Source organism: Ceratina calcarata, unplaced genomic scaffold (assembly GCF_001652005.2).
Source record: "Ceratina calcarata isolate Rehan_Ccalc_2016 unplaced genomic scaffold, ASM165200v1 scaffold588.2, whole genome shotgun sequence".
In the NCBI taxonomy this organism is placed as follows: Eukaryota; Metazoa; Arthropoda; class Insecta; order Hymenoptera; family Apidae; genus Ceratina; species Ceratina calcarata.
In genome coordinates, this window is record NW_017177107.1 from 158,772 (window position 1) to 181,768 (window position 22,997).

Sequence of the window (22,997 nt, forward strand, 5' to 3'; positions counted from 1 at the left end):
AATTTCTTTTGGCAAAATGTAAAATGAGGCTTGGTTTTTGAATTTTTAGCGAAAAACACTAACCAATGAGAGCGCGCTATCCATCCGCGCTCACTGGCGGACGTCTTGACTCGAGTCGTGACGCCCTGCCATAGCCAAGATAAAAAGTGCTCCGCTTAGTACGAAGCGCTTTAAGAAAATGACGAATAACAATGCAAGGAAATTGTTCGTTCTTTATTATGAATAAAAATTAATACACTTAATCGTTACTCAAGTGGAATGAATGGGGAAAAGAGGAATTAATGACATAAATAAATTAATAAGATAAATGAGAAATTAAAAAGTCGCAGCGAACAGTGAATTTAAAGGAATTGCAAAAACAGTACAGATTGGACTTACCCATTCATCTGCAAGTGCGCCTGGTCTGAGGAAGATGGGTCATCAGTTGTGGCCGACCATGTATTTTACCTGTGAGCGGCAAGGATCGGCAGGATGACCCATTGAACGTGACCCATCTTCTTCGAAACAAGTGCACATGCGGATGATTGTTATTATCAAATTCCTCTTTTCTCCTCTTGAATAACGATTAAGTGTATTAAGTTTTATCTACAATAAAGGACGAACAATTTCCTTGCATTGTATATTTATGTAGTTTATTATCTTTTATTTTCTTAAAATGTTTCGTATTAAGCGGAGCACTTGTTTCACTGGCTACAGCCGGGCGTCATGACTCGAGTCAAGACGTCCATCAGTGAGCACGAGCGGATCGTGCGCTCACATTGGTCAGTGTTTTTCGCTGTTAACAAAAACCAAGACCCATTTTACATTTTGCCAAAGGAAATTGTTGTTCAGAATGACCTATTCTGCCATTTTCGGCTCTAACACTTTTTACGGAACACCCTATATATATACATATATATATATATGTATATAATATATGTATATCTATGTATAATACGTATTTTTAATAATAATAAAATCTTTAATCATATAGAAACTTTGTAACGTTTTATCAACTTGTGTTCATAATATTTTTTTATTTCATATTCTTTAATTTCTCCTAAGTATCTTACGTTTTTAAATATCTAGTAATACCGCTAAGTAATCAATTACTTTATTAAATCGTTTTACCGTCTTTCTCTTTGATATGTGCGTTCGCGCCTTGTCATTGCCAAGAGAATACGTGTATTTGTTTTTTTCATTTCAACGGAAATTCCATTCACGTCTTTCCCAATCCTTCCTCCTTTCCCAATCTTCCTCGATACTCAGTCATACTATTATGTACATTTAAGTTCTCAGGCACACAATTCTTTCTAATAAAGTGTAAACAATATAATAATTATCAGAACGGCCGGATAAGAAATAAATATTCGCATTGTGAGCAATCGGCCAATAGGGAGAACAAACATTAGTTTTATTAGCATAACAAATGACTCAACAATTTTTACATCCGTTCGTGTTTTTACTTCAAATGTCGCTTGACTTATTATGCGTTATTCGATCCGCGCTTGACATTTAGCGAAATGAAACCTTCCGTATCTTTTTAATTGTGAAAGAACGAAAAATAGATAAAAATTGTATGCAATTAAAATTTACACAGAATTACGAGACACGCGGTTGTTACGTAATAAAGAAAACTAAAGATGGATACAGACTAGAGCATTTGCTTATGATGAGCATTCAGGTAAATGTTACATTATGAACAAATGCTACTTGTAATGTGAAGAGTGCTCGGTTCGCGAAATCTGTACATATTGGAGCATGCTTGCTGTTTTATTACAATCGCATGCTTTAGTACTCTACTCTGTGTCCATCTTAACGCTAACGATATTTAGTTGTTGAACTTCTCTTTTTTTCTCTCTATTGTCTTGGTACCGCGTCTTTAGTAAAACGAGACAACGAAAAGAAAAAACAAAAGTGGAGTAAACCAATGACTGAACACAATTCACAATAGTATTTCCGTCAAAATATCATACATATACCGACTCGAATAATCGTTCTACCACACACGTGTTTTTTTCGTATTTTCTTATTTTTTTGTTTGAATATATATATAAAAATGATACTCTCTTTTTTGAATTCCTAAATTTTAATAACGAGCATTTCGTCGCATCGAGCTTCCGACGATCGTATTCGTAACTCGATGTCCCCTTTCAACTCTCAACGATGATGTTTATCCTAGATTGTATTATAAAGTACAAATTACGAGAGCGATAGTACCATCGAGCTTCGAGCATTTCTCTCGACTGACCTTCACCTTATCATGCGAATCCCCATTCATCTGTTTTCTCGCTTCCCCTGAGGATACGAACACTCACTGTTGCATTTTTGAACCGCGAATGATTATGCAAATTCATAATTATATATTCGCCATAAAGAAATATGAATCTTTCTGTTTTACGTTCTAGACATCATAAAATTCGTATCATAGTATTACAGTGTACAACTTAAAACACGAACACTCACTGTCGTTTACTTTTAGACTTTGAACGATCCAGTATGCAGATGACGTTAATAAAAAATAAGATCGCAGGCAGAGGCTTAACTCACAGAGAGAATGCAAGAACGTTTTTTCTGCATCCCAATGGTTACCTTATTTTTCTTATGAATGATCAAGATGAATTCGTAAGAAACAAATGTCCGAAGCTCAATGGATTGTATTTCTTCGTTTCGTTTACTCAGCCTAATCTGTGCCTGGCATAAGTTCGTATCGCTTCTTTTCGATCAACCGTGGAATCCGTTTGGTTGCGCGCGTATTCACTATGTTTCGAGTTTTATACGAATGATAATATTCGTATTCCCCGTGTTTCGTTCGCCGGAGTCGATTCGGATTAAGGGACTGTACGCTGCTATTTATGTATGTACGTGCTATGATAACAAATGTTTTATTGTGAGGGTTTATAATAATCGAAGCTACGCAGAATAATCTCTCGTTTATACACGCATACATACATTCTTTATCTTTTAATCTCCTTGGCGTAGTGCTAACAACGCTAAATTGCATAAACCGTCGTTTTCTCAGTTTCATCTTTTTTTTCCTGGTTTTCCGTGTCTGTATATCTGTTTTTATGCATGTGTAGGCGTGTGTGTGTGTGTGTGTGTGTTTTCTTGTGTTACTCCTTTTTAACGTTTTGTTGGACAGTGATTGGTACATCGGGAAGATCGTATTGTGCATCTTTCGCTACTTGCATCTCGTTAATCGATTACGGAACTATTAAGAAACCCTATGTCCTATCGACTAATTCACACTAAAGGTACCTTCACTCCAATAATTTATTTCTAATCAAGTGTTGCTCACTTTGTTGCTCGCTCATCGTGTCAAATCGTCTCGTGAGAATCCGCTGCGTTCACTCTTCTTTCGCTCTTCTTCCATGTTACTTACTTTCTCGTCTTATGTGTACGATGCATATGTGCCACGTGCATCGTAGATAATGGTCTCAAAGGAAACAGCCAATCGAAGGTCCCTCTTATAGAAAGCGATCCGTGAAAACGATTCATTACTTTTCATGGATTGTGTGACATTTTCCAACAGACCGCGAAGGTTCCTCGTTCAAGTAGTATAGGCAGATGATAAGGTTGACAATCAGACGCGGCGCAACGATCAGCTTCTTGTTTTCCGATTCAAATGAAAGACGCCCATAATTTCATTTGGTTAAAACAATATAGTTTATTCAAGAATATTGATACTAAACAAAGCACTCTTGAATACTTCGCTCTGTACTTTGTTGAATGAATCACACTGTTCAACCAAACGTTGGTGCAAGATCATTTTAAAATTTGACCACAGCTGATCGCCACGGATCAACGATTGTTCATGAGTCGGTAGAAGTTTATGATTTGTTCGACGCCAGAGATCCGAAGATTAACGAAACACGCAGTTCCGTTCAAGTCCAACAGGAAACAGTGAGATCGACACATATAGCATCGACAAGAAAGGGTTGAACAACGGTGATTTTCTTAAGAGCGTTAAAGCCGCTTGAACCGTGAACGCGATGATTACCCCTTGTTGAAGTTCATTTTTTAATCGAGAGTGTTATACAAAAGTATGACAACGTTTACCTTTTAGGTATGCGTGAAGCGAGTTTTTCAATTTTTTGTTATCTGAATCCAAATCGAGTATTCTTTTCTTTTTTCTTATTTTCATCTTTCGTATCGTTCCTTATTGTGAATTCTGGTCTCTCCTCGTTACGATTTGATTCTCTGCGTCAGCTTCGTGCCAGTATTTATTTTTTTTTGTGTGTTTTCCTGTGCTTTTTTAGTAAAAAGCTAGGCCGCTGTTAGGCGTTCAGGCGATTCCAAATGCATGCTGTCCCCTAATTTATTCGAGCTTTTTTTCTTGCTTACACTAATCTTGGATTTTCGTATGCTTAATTTAGTCAATATCACTTTATGGCTATTTTTTTATTAGAATCTACGCGCTTAGAACATACGTCTTGAAACAATTTATGTATATATATATATGTATATATATATATATGGATATGAATATAATACAGTACCTGTTCAGTTCAATTAAAAATTTCTCCATTTCTCTTTCCCCCTCTCTCACTATATATTTAATATTCTCGCTATCCATTCACGCACGAATTTCGTTTTCTTTGTACACGTCTCTCTTTCTCTCCCGCTCTCTCGCTCGTTCCCTCGTACTCCTCTGTTTCTCTTCGTGTGTACATGTAACAACGATATAGTTTAAAGTTTATTCAACATCGTCTAATCGGTATCACCACAGCGCATATCATTGCGTAACATCAAAAACTCGAAAGAATGCTCAGCGAAAAAATGGCTTAAGTGAATCGCTTTCGACCCGGGACCACGGAGTTTTGGGCTACGGATTTATCTATACGTGTTTATATTTCTACAAAGTAGAATAAATAGAAATCGATTAATGCCAAATACGCGCCAAAGATAGTAATCAAGATGAAAAAATAATATATTAGGTCGGTGCATATGAAATATCGGTCTTCTCAAACATAATAGATGTTTCTACGAAGTATGCGTTTAATAATTTATCAATTGCCTTTAGACATTCCACAAACAAATGAATAATTTTATTATTATTGATATAAATATTGCATTACACATATAATTAGAGATTTATTGTCAGAAAGAGCATAGCTCATAATTTGATGATTTCATTTGGATATAGTCCATCAGTAATATAATTAAAAGTGATATTTCAGAATTGTGCAATGCGATGAATGTTTTGTTTAAAAAAGTTGAAATCTATTTAATAAAGATTAAACAAACTGCAATGTTCGACTTTGTTTTTTGAGATTAACAAGGTTCTAACAATTTGTTCCAGGCTCTCCAATTTATTGTAATTAATTTTTGTGATAATTATATTTCAAACATAAACTGCGTTTACCAAATTATTTAGAATGTGTTTCAACCAGGGCACCGGCTAATGAAAATGCAATATCTTCTACCAGAATCGCAATGCATTCACTATAAACAGACTGCGGTTTTAATGCACGTATAATAAAACTCAATGTATAGAATTATAAATGCTAGCTGAAATTGTATAAAACTGTTTAGAATATCAAGAACTGAATGCATTTCAGTGTTTAAATGATGAAAGAAACGTTTGCCTGAATCACATTTTTTAAATTGATACCATAAATATTCTACTTTACATAAAAATTCGCAATTCAGGTATACATCTTATTGATATACTTATTTCTTCTTTCAATATGACTTCTAATAATAGATGATGAGGCAAAACAGGGTAAATGGAAAATACAAATCTTAGAAACAAATAGCATTTCATAAGCACCAATCTAACAGAAGCACGAATCAAAGTGCGTTCAGTGAATCTAAGGTAATGGACAATTTTCAAACTAAAGAAATGCATATAATTATCCCCAATACACAAGTAGTATGAATTGAATCGTGTTAGCTATTCGATTTTTCCCCTTGTTCCGTGATCTCGCGTGTTCGAACGTAGCTAGCATTACTCCTCTACAGTAGATAAAGAATAGCGGCGTGTGGCAGCTCATTCGTAGAGTGAATGCCATCGGTACGACAAGCTCCAAGCCATGCGTAGCCAAGTATTGTGTGTGTTCGACATCGAATGCGAATCAACGCGATTCAATTTGCTCTAACGGTATTGGTTGATTCAACAAAATTCGGAGCAAAATGAACAATGTTGTTTACCATTCAATAGAGATGAAGACCGAGGGCAAATTTAAACGGTTCAAGTTATTTGAACAATGAGGTAAAATTGAAAGTGAACAGTATAAATCATTTCCTTCGAATCAGAGTTAATTAATGCCGTTCACTCTCGCTTGGGCTCCGACGACACTGTCCAACAAAAATGAACCGGAAGGAATGATCCAGCTTCCAGGACGATGTTTACTCTAAAGAGTATGCGCTCTCGATAAAGTTTCTCTAAGTGTTTAGGAAGGTCCGATGCCACTTACATAGATTTAATTGCTCAATAGTTAATAGTAATCCAAATTGAAAACCGAGCACGTACGGAACCGGAAGCGGTCGTCCCATTTGGACAGTCGTTTCCGCATGAATGAGGACGACCTTTCAACATTACACAGCCCGCTTGGGAAGCTCTCTTTTAAGAACAATGTTTAACAACGAATATAACAAAGTTTTAACAAATTCTTGTAGGTAATAATTTCATCGCCGTCGTCTCGCAAATGCGAAACCGTGCTTCCGTTTCCGGCGTGTGACTTCGGATCGCGGCTCTGAATCAATCGCATTGATTGTAATATCCGATTTTCAACTTATTCTTTTAAAAAGACAATTTTTTTCGGAGAATGTAAAAAACATAGTACATATCGAATTTGAAACAAGTTTGATTCTAACTGTTACGCCAGGAACCGCGTTCCGCTCCAGATTCCGCGTTCACGTCAGAGTAAAGTTGCTAGAATCTATGGGTTATAGGCGAAAAGAGGATGAATTTTCTTTAGTTTTTAAAGAGAGAAATCAGCGAGCGGTCGGGCCGATCATCGCGCCCGGAATTGTGCCGAACGATCATTAAACAAACGATAGGGAGCCGTGGATCCGATTCGCGCGGTAATAATAAATTATCACTTGACAACCGGTAGCGAATTCATTGTTTTTTAATCCCGGGACGATTTGGCAGTTCCAATAAATATCACTTGAAAAAGTCGCGGCTCGAAACGGAGACAAATTCGTAGATCAGTGGCTCTGAATGCGTTTGTTTAACCGTGATCTCGCATGTCGTCGCGTCGTTTTGTCAGTCGTGCGGTCCTCGATGATGATTCGGTGGAAACGATGAGAGCGTATTTCAGTTTTAAACAACGTCGAGGCGTGCGAAAATCTAACGAGTGGCGTCGACGATCACGTTTCGCGAAAAGACGATATATTTTAGAATGCGATTTATCGTAGAAGGAGGAACAGTAAAGGTAGAGAAAAGGAGGAACAGTAAAGAGAAAGAGGAAAGGGTAAAAGCCTAGCATATATTAGCCGAGTAAATGGATTATGTTTTAGTCATTCGCTTATTCATGCCAACTCGACCAATGTAAACTAGACCGTTTAGGAGAGAATAGTTATAACGAGAAGCGCAAGAAATATTTAGAAGTCCCAAAGGTAGGATAAAGGGGGGCTGTTTTTGTTGACGGTGGATCTGTTTCTCCTAAGATTATACAACGTTATATTAGATAAAATTTCGCTTGATCGTTGGCACATTCGGCCGACTCGCTCGCTGCCTAGATAAAGCGACGAAAGACGTTCCGTTCGTTGAACGTAACGTCGGCATGGAATCCTTAACGAGACGAGTATTCTGTTTCAGGTATTTCAAGGTTTATACAATATATACAATATGTAATATATCTGGACTATAATCAAAAAATGCTTCGTAACCAAGCTGATCAACCATTATGTTCGTAATAACCGGAGGATGGTAACGAGGTTCTGTTTTTTACCTTTCGAGGATGGGGTAACGAGGGAAGGGGTTGTTGGTGCAATTTCAAAAGTTTTCGATAGCTGTTTCTTTTTTTTTTTTTTCTCGGGAAGGCTGTTGTCCGTCGTTCCACTTCCGATTGACGCGCGGCGCTCCGAGGGAAGATTCTTCTTGTCTATCTCTCATCTCGGCCGTGTTCGCGACTCGCCGACGACGATGATAATGACACGATGACGAGACCCGTAAATGTGCGTCCTATTGTCCTTTTTTCCTTCGGTTCCTCGTCCCTAAACCGGACATACGAGTACCCCGTACTCGAACATCAGCGATACGGCGACGAAGACGAAATATAGGATGAACATCGTGAACCCGAGGCCCTTGTTCATACGCCACTTAAAGCTGGCGATACTCAGTATCACAAACAGAAGCATGCAGAACAGGATCGCTATGCTGCACACCATGCCCACCGAATTCACCTCCACGGGTTTTCCATAGATCAAACCGAAGAGCAGCCACGGTAGCGGAAGCCTGCGGACATATTTCAAACGGAAAATCCGGTTGAATATTAATACCGTTTAAAACATACATATAACAGTTGAAAATGTGAAAGCACAGAATTTCAAAACTTTAGGAGCGTGTACGACTTGGAACTCGGTGTGAAAGATCTACAGTGAACAGAGATACTTTTATTTGTAATTATATCGTAGATCTTTATCTATGACGAAAGGGATATACTTCTCGTATTTACGATATAATTTAATATGCTTAAAATCAAGAATGCTCTTTCCGATGGTAAAAGATAGAATCTGAATTTTTATACACGTTTCAAGTTAACATGTGTATCTATAGTATATTGGAAAATTATCGATTCAAATACACAACGCGTTTTCTGTTCCGCGCGGTTTTGATATCCAGGCCACTGAAAAATATTTGAGAACGATTTCCTTCTGATACATATATACGTTTTAAAGGGAACATTTTTCGAGCGAGTGGCCCGTGACCTCCTTTTGTCTCTCTGGTCGAGATTGTTCGTTCGGAAAAAAAAGAATTTCGAAACACATCTTCTATGTACATCTATACATAGATATGTGTTTAAGTAGATAATGTACACGAAAAGCAAAAGACTTTTCTTTTTTGCTTGTCAGTTTACTCTCAGTTCCTTCCGAGCCGCAAACAGGCGGGTGTATTGACGGGAAAACTGTTACAAGCGGGCATTTGATAAATTACGTTCGCGATCGGTTCGTATTACTTTCCTTTCCCTGACTTTATTTCGAGCCATAATCTTTGGAATGGAATTGTGGATCGCACATACCCTTTTTTTCGTTCATGCAAGGAACCCCGAACGAAGCAAAACGGTGCAAGTCTGGCTTTTCTGACTTGTCGGGCAAAGTGCCAGCTGGCATTGGTACAACGGGTAATGCGTTAGACCGAATCGATCTTCGATCGGCTCGATTGCCGAACGGAACGACTCTGCTGCGAAATCATGCGTATGAGAGGTATTAGATACCGGAAAGAGATTGTGCGGTTCTGTCACTAACAGCATCATACCCACAGATACTACAACCCTTCAAAACCTCTTCTTCAGCCCCTACATTTTGGTTTACTATTTACTCATCTCATTTGCCAAATATTAAATATACAAATTCTAGTTGTCTTTGTACATATAGAAAACTACAAAAATTGAAATTACATTCGTTAAATAATTGTTAGATTATAAAAGAATTCGAATTCTTCAATTCTAAATTGTAAGGAGCTATTCGCAAATTGGATCATTATAGCGAATTTTTATTGTTGCGTTTATTTAATGAGGAGTGAATAAGCGTTAATCTCGAATACACGATGAATTTTGTGGTGTAGAAAGATCGCTATCGTTCCAGTTTCGAGGGTAACTTGGCGAAATTTATCTTCGCATCTGGCATTAAGGCGATTAAATTAATTAACTCAATTATTCCTAACGACTTGCTTCGCATCCTCACCGAAGTTCTCTCCTGTTCTTTTTTCTTCGAGGAAATATCGTAACGGAGAACGAAGCGAACTCGATCTGAAGGGTCATGACCGAAAAAATATTGCTGGATTCGTTGCCAGAGGAAGAGACTTCAGCAATGGATCATCGTCGTGAAATGAGTCGCGTCTGGCACGGTATTCCTACTATTCCGCGCGCCAATATAATAATACAGGGTGGCTGAGAAGGGAGAGAAACGAATGGCAAACGCTATTACAGAGAAATAGCGAGGATACCTCAATGGACTGGCTGACGCAAAGACCAATTCCACGCGTACTACCTTTTTCAACTCTACTTGATCGTCGGCAAGATTCCAATTTATGAGTTCGAATCCTCGCTCGCGCAATATTGCTGAATCCTTTGCATTTTAACAGATCCAAAGCTAACCACGTCTTTATTGTTGGGAAAACAATTAATAAACATGTTCCGGTAAATATGGGGTTTAAGGTACCCTTGAATAACTAACTTTTAAAGCGGCGGGCAGTAACTATACTTATGTATGTATGCTAGGTAGCAAAGTAAAGTAACTTCTCTATGTATTATAGCTATGCATTTCGCGAGACTTTCTGTTTCATGGGGCTGATCGCAACTTTAGTACACGATTTGAGTATGGAATTTAGATAAATTGAGAAGACCTTACATAAATCAGTTCATATTTTAAAGAGAAATTAAAATCTTAAAAACTTGGTAAATGGGTCAAGGTCATTAGAGATGTGCCTCCTAAACCCCATATTTCATATGTTTTTCGTAGTATTTTGGATAAAGAATATTTCGCGGTCAGGATTTTAAAGTCAACACGGAATATTTATTGCGAATGGGATTTCGAATCTATAAGCTTTCTATTAGTTAGATGCCGAACACGAAACCTGGCCAAAGTTCTTATTTCTACTTACGAGAGAATATCTGAGATTTAACGAGCTTCTCGAAACTTTATAATTTAATCGCCTCGCATTTAAATGTCTTCCAGCTGGCACGGAATAATGGATACCTGAAATATACCGCAAGCTCACAGCTTTTTTCCATTTTTCTATCTCCCAGCAGTTAGTAATATACGATGTCCCTCCCTCGGAAAGATGGAGGACATAAAAACGTAAATATCGCTACGCGTTTCTTTTATCGAACGGAATTACTTATTTCTTGATAACATCATGTTCTTCATTAAGATACCTTAGATGCTTGCGTAAATAAAAAGTTTCCAGTAATTACGTCGGTTCTATTAACTAGGTAACTGTTGGTATAATTTCTGTCGTCGCGCGAAGGAACTTTCCAAGACTTTTCCTGAAGAGCGTCGTGTCGTTAGGTCATCCCGAGATTTTTTAAAACGATCTCGAACTGCACTGAAGTTTAAACGAGCTGATGCAAAACTTGTTATTTTATAAAGTAGCAACGATGGAAAAACTCTCTCTCTCTTTCTCTCGTTCCATTATTGACAGCGAGAGGACGATTTGATTGAATTCAGGTATGATCGAAACCGTTCCACACCGGCTGTCCATATTATCCAATTAAGTAGATTGTGCCAGTGCACACGTTTCCGATATTTCCAATAGCCGACCGTTTCTTTAGCTCCTTTTCAACCAATAATCGTTCCCCACGTCGACCAATTTCCGTTTCCCGAAGACACCTCTTTTTCTACGTAGTCGATCGATAGAAAAGTCTTACTGAAACTTCGCGTGTTATCGGAACACGCGGGAAGATAGGAAAAGTCGAGATTTCATTTGGACAAACTGTGCACGCGCGCGTCTATTCCTCTTGGCGAGCATCATAAGCAATCGTACATTCTCTTTGATTTTGAATTTCTTTAAGAGCAAGTATTCTGCGAGTCCGTCCGTAATTCATTCAAGAGAATCTAGGAGTAATGAATACAGACGACTAGAATATTGATTATTTCTAGACAGGGTAAGACGGAAATTATAATACGTATTCAATTATTTAAACTACAAAATTAATATTTTCGTAAATAAAAATTCATATGAAAAAAATGACATATCTAATTTTTGTCTTATTTTTTTCACGAAAATTTCCCCTGGTAGTACTACAATTTACGCCCCATTCTGTACATGTGATATGTTTCAGATATCTCTTCAACAAAAATTTATCTCGTCCCTTAGATAATGGGGATAACAACGCTTGGAGCGATCGAGGCGGAGATTAAATTCTTCTAATTGTTCACGCTGTACCTCTTAGGACTCGAACCCATCTAATAGAGTTCTTGATTTCATGGAAAAAATAGTGGACGAGGTCTGGTAGAGATAACAAGAGATTACATAAACCCAAAATGACGTTACACTTATTAATTACCTTTTAAAAAATAATGTGATAGCCATTCTCTATATCATGTAAATTCCTCGAAATTATATTAGGACAAAGATACTGAATTAAGTTTCAATGTAGTTTCCTTAGAGATGAAAAATTCTTCGGGACAAGATGATGCGATCATGTTTTTCTTTACAGTAAATATATGATTACTGATTAATAAACTGCGGGTTTTAATGCAAAATAAGACATTAAAAAAATGTGACTTGAATATAAGTTTTTTTTTATCATTTGAGCATTGTGATATGCATGCACTTTTTATTATCTTATGTTGTTATACATTACATATATTGTTCTATTTTATGCACATTCTGTAGATGTATAAAGTTCGTAATTTACTGATTAGTATACTTAAGAGAGTTGATTTTACATTACAGATATTTAAGTGAAGATAGAAGATTTCCTTTCGAATATCTCATACAATTAATGATGATTTTCGCTTTTATATCGGAGGCAGATTGTGTGTCTCGCGTGAAAATTGCCATAACCGATGACCTCGATAAATGGTAAGCGATGGTCGCTTATAACCGAGCCACGTAAATCCATATACGACCTATATACATCGGACTGCGGAGAAAACAAATACCGCTAAATTATCTCGTCCAGATTGGAGCGAAGAGGAAACGGAACTCTTGCTCTCGATGTTCGAGGGATCTCTTGTTCTCTTTAACAACAAACTTCCTTTTTACGGTTCTAACACTTTCAACGTACGGAGTATTTTGAAATATTTGTAGTTTCATTCGGTCCATTAGGAGAAACGATTAATATATTTGAGTGTTTTAACTTATCTTCATTTGTATTCGATCGATCAAAGAATTAATCTTAAATTATAATTAGGATAATTAAATCATAGATTTGTTCGATGTATATCCACATTTACAAACATTACAGGGATGATCGTGGATACATTCTCCATTGAATTCTTGTTTATTTCCCATGAAACAGACGTGTTCCACTCAGCTCAAAAGACCTTCTCTATGGAAATTTCGAAATGGTGAAGAGAAAATCCGTGTGGAATTGGAAATCTATTTCATACCATAATGTACACACACGCAAAATGATAGCTTACGTGTGCTATTTTTAATTTTTCAAAGATCACTTACAACTTTTTAATATCAGACAACTGTGTGCAAATAAAGTTGACGTCGATAGTTTTCTCGGTATGCAGAATAGAAATAAATTTTGATAACGAAATAGCATATTTTTTCAAAATATGTACCTATATATATTTACACAAGAGAAAAATATGTGCTTACCCAACGGTCACGTCAAAAATGTTACTCCCGACGGAGCTTGATACGGCCATGTCGCCGAATCCTTTCCGTGCGACGATCACGCTAGTGATCAGATCCGGAATGCTGGTTCCGGCGGCGAGGAACGTCAGACCCATTACTTCCGGCGGGATCTTAATTGTATCGCCGACTACATTCGCCCACCAAACCATCAGGTACGAATACCCCGCAATCCAGAAGATTGAACCGATGAACGTCACCGCGAAGAACTTTTTCCCTGTAACAAACAAACGAATTGGGGCGAACTTTAGAAAATCTCTTCAACGTTCTGAAACTTGAAAGGAGATTTCTTTTTAAATCTAATCTCCTTTCTTTCCATTTGGCAACTCCCGTTTTTTTCTCTCTTTTCTCTTCCTTTTCGAGGAGTGTTGCCTCGGAAATTGAGTTTTGAATTTGAATTATCTGCAAGTGTAAGTACTTGGGCTTCCGCGAAAGCTGGAAGAGACACTGGCTTTGTCATGCCAGTACTTTCAATCAAGATAATTGCAAAATCTACATATAGTTCCTTTCCTTCGACAGGAAAGTTATGTGTGTTCAATTATAATTAGCAGAAAAAAAGCATTGACTTTTGCATACACCCTTTTAATTATCACTGTAACATCGCGAAAAGATTGTAATTAATCATCTAATACGTTTATATGTAGTAAAAATAATTCCACATAAATGTTCCGTGCACAATGTCCAATGTAATAGTTACTACAATAAATGATATGGTAATTAACATAATGTGTCATATAATCGTCGGTATAACGAAATAAAAAATTCTGAATTATGTATATACGATAATGATGCAAATGGATTAACTGATTGCTTGATGTGGAGATTATGGCATAACAATAAAATACAATGGTAGGTAACTAATTCTTGACAATGAGAGATGTGTCCTTCCCGAGTGTATCGATGAGTATAAATCGTAATCGACGAGGCCGCGTCGCAATTTTCAGTAACAATGAAAGGCGAATGAATGGCAGGGAGTGAAGCAACAATCAGTCGTCGATTCGAAATTAGCGTGTCAATATCATCTTTCGTGGGTGGCATTGTGTCGCGCTGAAATACAGACCGTTAATAGGCCCTGATAATGCACCAACGTCCCGTGATTGATAGCGGCCTAGGAAACCGTTTTGAATAACAGAGAAGCGCGTATCTACGTACAGTCAGCCGCGTCCATCTTAAAGTCTGATTTAATTGCGCTCGATTCTAAAGCCATCGACGGTGACCCTGTGTCCGCGACATTGAAATATACCGTTGAAATTCAAGTAGAATCCTTGCTTTGGTTGAACAGAAAGATCGATAAAAAGTGGATTATAATGAGACGCTTCTTTATAATTTTAAGTGTTAGATTTACGTATTTACTCCAATATTAAAAAGTCTGACTATTTCCAGATATCTTTTAGAAAGTGGGGTATGCAAAGAACGACAACAGATTAGGATCAAGTTTGAAAAGACGATAGTCAAACGACCAATTTTAATAATTGAACAATCGGAATTTGATAGTCGTATTTCTAAAAGACAGTGGAATATTCCTGCATGGTGACGGACGCGATCGAAGATTCGCGTTTAAATATTGAACAGACGGACGGAAATAAACGGTTCCGGTTGTTCGTCGCATTGGTGAACTATACGGAACGAAGGTTCGTAGAATCTATTTTTGAGAAATACTTGGTGTATTGTTCCAAGCAGCAGCGAAGCGACAAGAATGACGAGCGAAAGGGGAAGGATCGCTCATTGAATTACCGTTCCAAGTACGCCAAAACAATGATTTCGTCGGCTCGGGTAAATCGGCTAACCACTTGTCTACAAAGATTACGTTCCCTAAGCATTGTAACCATTTTAGCGGCGCAACTGCCGTTAAAGCAAAGGAGCATATTCTCATTCAGAGTCATGAGCATACTTGCGACGGCAAAATGCAATTACCTGAGATCTCTCCAATTAGTGCGTTTAATTAAAATTGACAAGAATATGAGAACTCGGTTATAAAGTACGATGCGATTGTGCATACGAAATAGTTCGATTAAGAATTGAATTTTTGTACGATGTATCTTTTTATAACATAATTAAAAAATTAAAATGATTTATATGTTTGGAATCTTTTTATAACACAATTAAAAAATTAAAATGATTTATATGTTTAATGCAACTCACGCTCATTTATAAAACAAAATGTCCAAATATGGGAAGTATGATAAAATATACTTTTTACTACTTACCCCTTGGTGTCCTTGTGTCTGGTAACGTTAACCACAAAGGGAACAGAATCGGTGCCACTAGAATATAAGTTAGCCTCTTCCTGGGACTGCTGGGCCAGCCCATGTCCAGGGCCTCCGGACGTTCATCCTCCTCTCCCTGTAACCAATCACCAAATCGTCTCCTCTCAGGAAAAATAATCCAGAGGAACTTGTTCTCTAAATGTCGCTAACACTTAACACTTTCAAGTAGTATTCATATTTTGTTAGATTTTCCTGAGCCGTAACATAGACGCTTATTACCGCAAATTACAATAAAGCTCTCAAGGAGACAGACCTCTAGAAACCGCGTGCTGTCACACGGCAAGAGCACAAAACCGGAACCAACCCTTGTATTAACCGCTCACAATGGCCTCGTAGGTGTTTGGATTTTCCAGCGGTAATCCTTACTGGCTGAATAATTCTCCACCACAATAGGCAACAAAACGATTTTCTGAGAGCATCGTTGATAATTCTGACGCTACGTCTTTACAAGCTGAAGTGATTGGCCAAAAGTCAGTTTTTTTAGTAGAAGGAGCATCAAATAATAGAACTTAATGTTTCGTATTCTGCTTATTAAAATTCTTATCTATTACTTTTAACATTTATTGGTGATTTGAAGTATTTTAACAGCTATTTAACTTGATTGTTGATAAGATACAGAAAGAGATACGCGATCTTGAAAGGATAGAGAGAGAGAGAGAGAGAGAGAGAGAGAGAGAGAGAGAGAGAGAGAGATGGAATCATGGCAAAAAACGCCGAACTGAAGAGTAACGAGAAAGCCATCGGTTGGTGACTTTGTTTCGATTACCCGGGGGTAAAAGAGGGACTGAAATAGGCGATGTGTAGTAGCGCAACGACGACGCCGGGTGTAGCCAGAATTGACCCAGATTCGCGGTGCATTCAAAATGAAAAGGCCTTCTCACTCATTTAGGACAAAGAGATTTGAGAATACCCACCCTGCAGAGTCGCGCGCGTGCCCTCACCCCCGGACTACCCAGCCTAATATCTAGGAAGAAGCTCGTCGTGCGCTAGCAATTTCTGGTTCGGTGGAAAAACTGCTTTCAATCGTCTGGCTTTTTCCTGACTTTAACCGCGGCCATTCATTCAAAACATTTATATTCGTCTAGTATAATAAAAAGTTTACCGAACTTATAGTTTTTCTATCGTACTACGAACACAGTCTACTAGTTATGAGTTAAAATGTAACTTTATGTGTCTCTAATACGATTACACCACTTTGGGAACTTATCATGTTAAGGGAACTTTCTAAGGATTACTCAGTGTTTAGTTTAGTTCAGTCGGTTGGAACTACTTGAAAGTAGAGAAACTGTGAATGAAATAGAGGAGATCCTTCGATGACTGGTGGGGATGATAAAAGTGTATGGTACCATCGACTTGAAATTCTGCGAATGTGACGCGACCGTGAAAATGGGAAAACCGAATGACGCGTTAGGTCGAGGATCGGCACTATTTCACGGGACGTTACTTTCGCCGAACGATCATGTTTTTCCGGTGGAAAGGACAGGAAGTCTCTTCGTAAGGTCGACCACAAAGGACATTAAGTTGAAAGCAACGAGGCTCGAGGCCGACATTGACGGCGAATTGTTCAAAAAAACGAAAGTCTCGCTCCGAGGAAAAGCCACTCTTCGCAATTGCTTGGCCTGACTAGCTCTCTCCCTATACCGAAACGACCTAATTTCTCTGACGCCCACCTATTGTCATGATGTTCCTCGACTATAAATGTCTTCGTTACCCACGACTACTGGTCGGGTCGGGGAGGAAGACGGACATTTGTCGGAGGTCGACTAGTTGGAAAATAATCTGTCTCTTGGTACATTTTTACCCATCGAATAATCGCGTACCATTTACGAATTATCAAGCATTTATCCACGTCCGTGAGAATGGACAGGATTTTAGATAAGGAGCAATGACACTGTGATTGCGTTTCCAGATTGAGCGACATTCGACATTTGGTCTTGTTCGAAAGGGTCGACAACAAATATTTTGATTTTAGTACGTGGGTTAGATAAACGCAATTTAAGAAATAAATTTTCTAAGTGGTGATCGATCGAAATGTTTGAGTGGCATCAGGCTTTTCCGGTGTCTTTCTCGATCGCATTGGCGCGAGGAACAAGAAACGACAGGCGTGAAGGTTCGTACCTCGTATTCGACGTCGAAACAGTTCGTTGATTCGCGAGACTGGTCGTCTCGATACGATCGATAGACGATAATTGGCCTGCTCGTTGAGGTCCGGACAGTGACTGCAGTTATTTTAGGGTCGTGGGGCGGGTATAGGAGGGTAGGACGAAACGGAAAACGAACGGATCTCGGCAGCCGTGATTCGTGACGGGAAACGAATTTAAATTACGATCCTGTGTTCGCGAAAAATACGCCACGGAACTCTCTCTGTCTCTCTCGCACTCTGTTTTCGGTTCGTTCGCAAATGTCGATCTCGATGTTGGTTTCTGCCGCCTCCAGAAAGCAGGGTGACATCAACATTCCCGCATTATCGCGGTGAACATTGTTCCATAGGACTAACTAGTCGCACTTTCTGGCGGTTCCTGTCTACGTGGAAATTCGCAGTCGACGACGCGACATTTCGCCAGCATTGCGGCTAACGTTGCCAGTTCTGAGAGTTGGCACGGTTTTAGAAATGCGGCTGATATCGGCAGTTCCGACTAACAGATCGTGGTTTCTAAAGGATGGCTGGTGTATTAGAGTTCGAGATTTTTGCGATTAGCGACTCAGTGAGACTTAAGTTTTACGAAGAAACTTCGTTAAGTCTTAATTAACCTTCTCTTCTCAATGATTTTATCTTGAGCTGTATATCTGCTGAATCTGTATCTGACATATGATATCTGTAATGCTCTGTGAGAATCAGTTCTGCATTGAATATTTATAATATTAATATGCTACTCAATAAATTCAAATATGAGTAGAAATAAACTAATTCATTTTTACGAAATTATCTATCAAATATTACATTAAGAGACACTCTTCAAAGTGATTCAATACAGAGTAATTGATTGTTCTTATGTTTCATTAGGATTGGAAGATGTTTTACTTTATGTAGCTCATTGATACACTTTGCATTTTCACAAATTGCAATTCGTTTTTAAACGGTTGTCTAATAGAATCATTGTAGACGACGATTTTTTGTGACACACTCTGTATATTGAGTGATCGGTAGGGGGGTTGAAAGGAAACGTGTTCGGAAATCTCGGAATCGCAATCGGAGGAGGCGATCGTAGGCATTCGTCGAATGTTAGCAATTACCGAATCGAGTCCCGCGTCGAGGCCGGTTGCTATACCGCCGTTGGGAAGTTCCTGGATGCCGGCTGTGGTGCCGGCGGTGGTCGTCGTCGTGGTGGTGGTCCTGGTGGTACCCTGCGAACCCTGCTGCAGTTGCAGAGTGGTCTCTTTCGACGATCCACCGGAGTAATGGGCGGCGGTCGACGTAGCCGCACCGTTTTGCGACTTCGTTGCGTCCAACAGCACCTTCAGCGACGCTATCGCGTGCAGTTGTGTCGCTTTCTCGTCCACTTTGCCTGAACAGCACCAGAGAGATGCAGGTTAATGAGGAAAAACACCGAAGGGTCGGTACTATTGTTTATCTACTTAATTTCGCTACCGGGTTACCATCAAGTCACTGATTATCATTTTTCATGATTTCGACATGATACTGATTAAATATTCTTCTTCAATTGGGATTGTACAACTGTTTTCGAATATTTTAAATTTAGTGAATCTGCAACTCAAAAGAGATATAATATCAGTATACTGCGGATTTTTATGCAAAATAAAACATTTACGGTATCAATTTAAGAACTTTTGTCTAAATAGTTTAAACATGATTATATGCACGTACCATTTAATATTTCACATAATTTTCTATGCATGCATAAAATCTTAATTTCCAGTGACTTGAAGATATCACATTTTATAACTTGAATTCAATTTTCTACGCTATCGAGTCACAGGCATCGAAATGCTAAAATTAATTGCCACGAACGGCCATACTTATTCTTTCTAATAAGATTATTTATAAGCGAGCTTGGAATAGAACGAAACTCGCCTACTCGTTTCTAACGCGGGGATGTTTATTATTATAAGAATCACGCTCGTTTAGGGGCCGATGGTAACTATTCTCGTTGATGGAAGGGTAATGATTCGTGTCGGGTAAAAGAAGAAATGATCGACGCTCATGACCCGCTCTATCCGCTGTGTTATTATTATAGTAAGTGCAACTCGCAAGCGAAAAACTTCCCTGGAAGGGTTCGTAGCCAATGTACAAACTCCAACATCGATATCGTTTCACAGACGTCCTGAATTTGTTACGGACCGCGCAAGACACAGAAGCCCACGAATCTATATGCATACTTGTCCATTCCATTTCAAGCTTGCACTTAAAATCTTGCTAAAGCTGAAACTACGAAATAATTATGAGCGAGAAGTCATTCAAAGCCGCTATACATGTACCGTTTTACTTCGCGCGATTACCTCAAACAGTCTTATGTTACGTAACCGTTACCGTTTTTTGATCTATTTTGCGAGCTTACCCATCTCAACTGTTAACGATCTGTAAATACACTAACCATTCCGTAGTACGATGGTAGCATTCAATTTCGTCGCGCTACTCACGATGGTGAGAAGTAATTTCGAAAGATATTGTTCTTGTAAATTGTTTAATATATAAGTAAAGTATTATCTGTATATTCTTCACTTTAATTTGGCTAACACTTAGAAATGAGAGGCTTCATAGTTCTATACCTTCATCAAACGTTGAAGCAATATACATATATGAAAAGAAGGATGCTAGTTTATTCGATTAAAACCAACGACTACAAAATGGTATTAACGAATATGTAATAGTACCGTTTTACACGGGACGTTGCTAGGTGCTGGAGCCGTTTGTTCCGTAAACAAGTTTAACTCGCGCGATCGCTGGACAATTGGATTGTCCTAGTCGAATGCCATTATGCGTGACTAAAACGGTTGGCAAATCGTGTTTAAGAAAATTACTATAAACGGATTAGAGCTACAATTTTCTGTCGTCTGTTGTATTGATCTTGTCATATGAATGAAGTTCATAACGAGCCCACTTCTTATCTTTTGAACCTGAATATCTCTGATAAGGACTTATTCTTTATGTGGAAAATAATTTCCCCCTTCTGAAATCGATTTTAATTAATGGTGATTAAAGAGGAAATAACTCCGATTCATTAATTAAACGAAATTTCTGTTAGCGTTAGGTACAATAATATTTCCATAGAATTATAAACAAATTGTATAAAACTAATTAACGTTCCAATTATCATATTAGTCAATAATTACATTACAATGTTATCTAATAAAATTTTAATGACGTTATTATAAATTTCTCTGAAGTATGTAATTTATTTCTGATTAAATTATTCCATGTTTTATTTGATTCATAACAATTTTCATTTGGAAAATAAAACCGAGTGACGTTTCATGTGCACCAATTTAATATTTAAAAGAAAGTGTTAAATAAAGTTCTCTTCAGGCCATTGGGTTGATCAATAAACACGACTAACAATGTATGTTAAAAAAAGAAACCCGCAGGAGCCGGTGCACGATTGGGTGTCACCCGCGTAATGTACCTCGTATGCACATATGCACGTATATTTATATAGGGTAAAAGGAAAACGTAGAAGAAATAACAAAGGGGAAAGAGAAACGAGATAAATAGCAAATGAGGTAGCCTCCGGCTAGACAGATACTTTCATATCGTGCCCCCGACTTTCAGTGTTCTACTCGCCATTCTTTCCCGACCTGTCGAGTTCTGTCTTTTGACCTAGTATCTTGCATATAAGTGCGAAATCAGATCTTCTTTGCCGTACATGTTGGTAGCCAGGGGCGAAATTATTAGTTTAAAGCTCAAGAGGCTATGAACAATGCATGTGTGAAGGCTTTACGGCAATTAATACAGTAGTTGTGTACTTAGATCGGTAGTATCATGAAAATATAAACGAAATCAAACCCTAATAAGTACTTCTTCAAGTTGTTTAAAATCAATGTGGCGCAATTTAGGAATTTCACGTGATAAATTAAAAATGTAGAATGAAATTATTTTGCAACGCTAATAAAACAAATAAACATAGCGTCTACATTTTCACATTTGCAAGAACTGGAAAGTTTGACTAGGTTCTTGACGAACGAGTCGTCGAGTGTTTCATGGCTGTTTCCCATACTCGACGTCGAGGGACGTCGTACAAATTGACTACATACTACAGCGGGTAACAGGGGATGAATTAAGGGATGAGAATTACGCGAAACCGGAATCCCGAGTTACGAGAAGCGTGAGAATTTACTTACGTGAGACTGAGACAATATTTAACGAGTCAGAGTGAGAAAAGACAACAGTAATTTATACGGTACGCAATGGCTCGTTTGATACACTCCGCTCGTTCCTTTTCAACGCGATATTGAGACGCTAGAAACACGATATCAAAGGAGACGGTGACGTAAGAACAATTTCTTATCCGTATCGACGTACTATTCACATTTTTACATCCTCGTTTTTCCCTCATTTGCATCAGTCTGAAATAGACGCATGAAATATTGCGAGACTTTGATTGGTCTCGGTGAAAGAAAGCTCATATGCGAAGCGAAGGCCGCGAGGAATAGGAAGAAGACGTAATTCGACGATTAGTTTGAACCAGTCGCGTGGGGACCCGCACTAGGTCACAGATAAAAGCGAAAAAAAGAGGAGCCCCGGCGGTGAGTGGCCTTCATTCTCGAAGCTAGAAACGAGGCGAGAAAAGGAAGGCGGAGGAAAGCCGTCGGCTAGGAATCCAACTGCGATGAAAGTATCGACCCCTAAGCTACCTCGAGCTGGGTGGGAAGAGGCATAAAGAACAGAAATGCGCAGAAGAGGAGAGAGGTACTGGTGATGGAGAACAAGAGGAATGAACGCACGGTCATCGTGTTTTAAGCTGTTAAGCTTCGCCACTTTCTTTGCTTTTGGCATTTCATTCTGTAACGGTGTGACTGTTTGCGTATGGAAACAATAGAGACGTCTTAGCGATATAAAGAAGGAAGGGAAACTAACGAGACGAATTGAAAACGTATAAATTCTTCTATTAAATTTTACCTTGAAAACTTAAAAATCCATTTTTCTATGAGACTCAATTAAGACCGGTTTGTGGTGCAGAGATTAAGAGACGAAAGCAGAAATCAACAATGTAGTAGATGTAGCATTTGATAAATTACAAAGCAAGTGGCTAGTTACACACTCGTCCAGCGATATGGATCGCGGCTAAAAAAAAGCTCTCTGGTGAAAC

General features: G+C 38.4%; 1 protein-coding gene across 1 annotated transcript in view; it reads right to left on the reverse strand.

The window, feature by feature from the left end:
• Positions 1–1,354: 1,354 nt before the first annotated feature.
• Positions 1,355–22,997, reverse strand: part of Nckx30C (solute carrier family 24 member Nckx30C) — a 54,368-nt gene continuing 32,725 nt past the window's right edge. Inside the window, exons 4-7 of the mRNA XM_018032733.2 lie at positions 18,967–19,238; positions 15,673–15,808; positions 13,430–13,682; positions 1,355–8,386 (exon numbers count right to left, since the gene is read on the reverse strand). Coding sequence (XP_017888222.1) covers positions 8,146–8,386; positions 13,430–13,682; positions 15,673–15,808; positions 18,967–19,238 — 902 coding nt within the window. The 3' untranslated portion in view covers positions 1,355–8,145. The remainder of the gene's footprint in view (positions 8,387–13,429; positions 13,683–15,672; positions 15,809–18,966; positions 19,239–22,997) is intronic.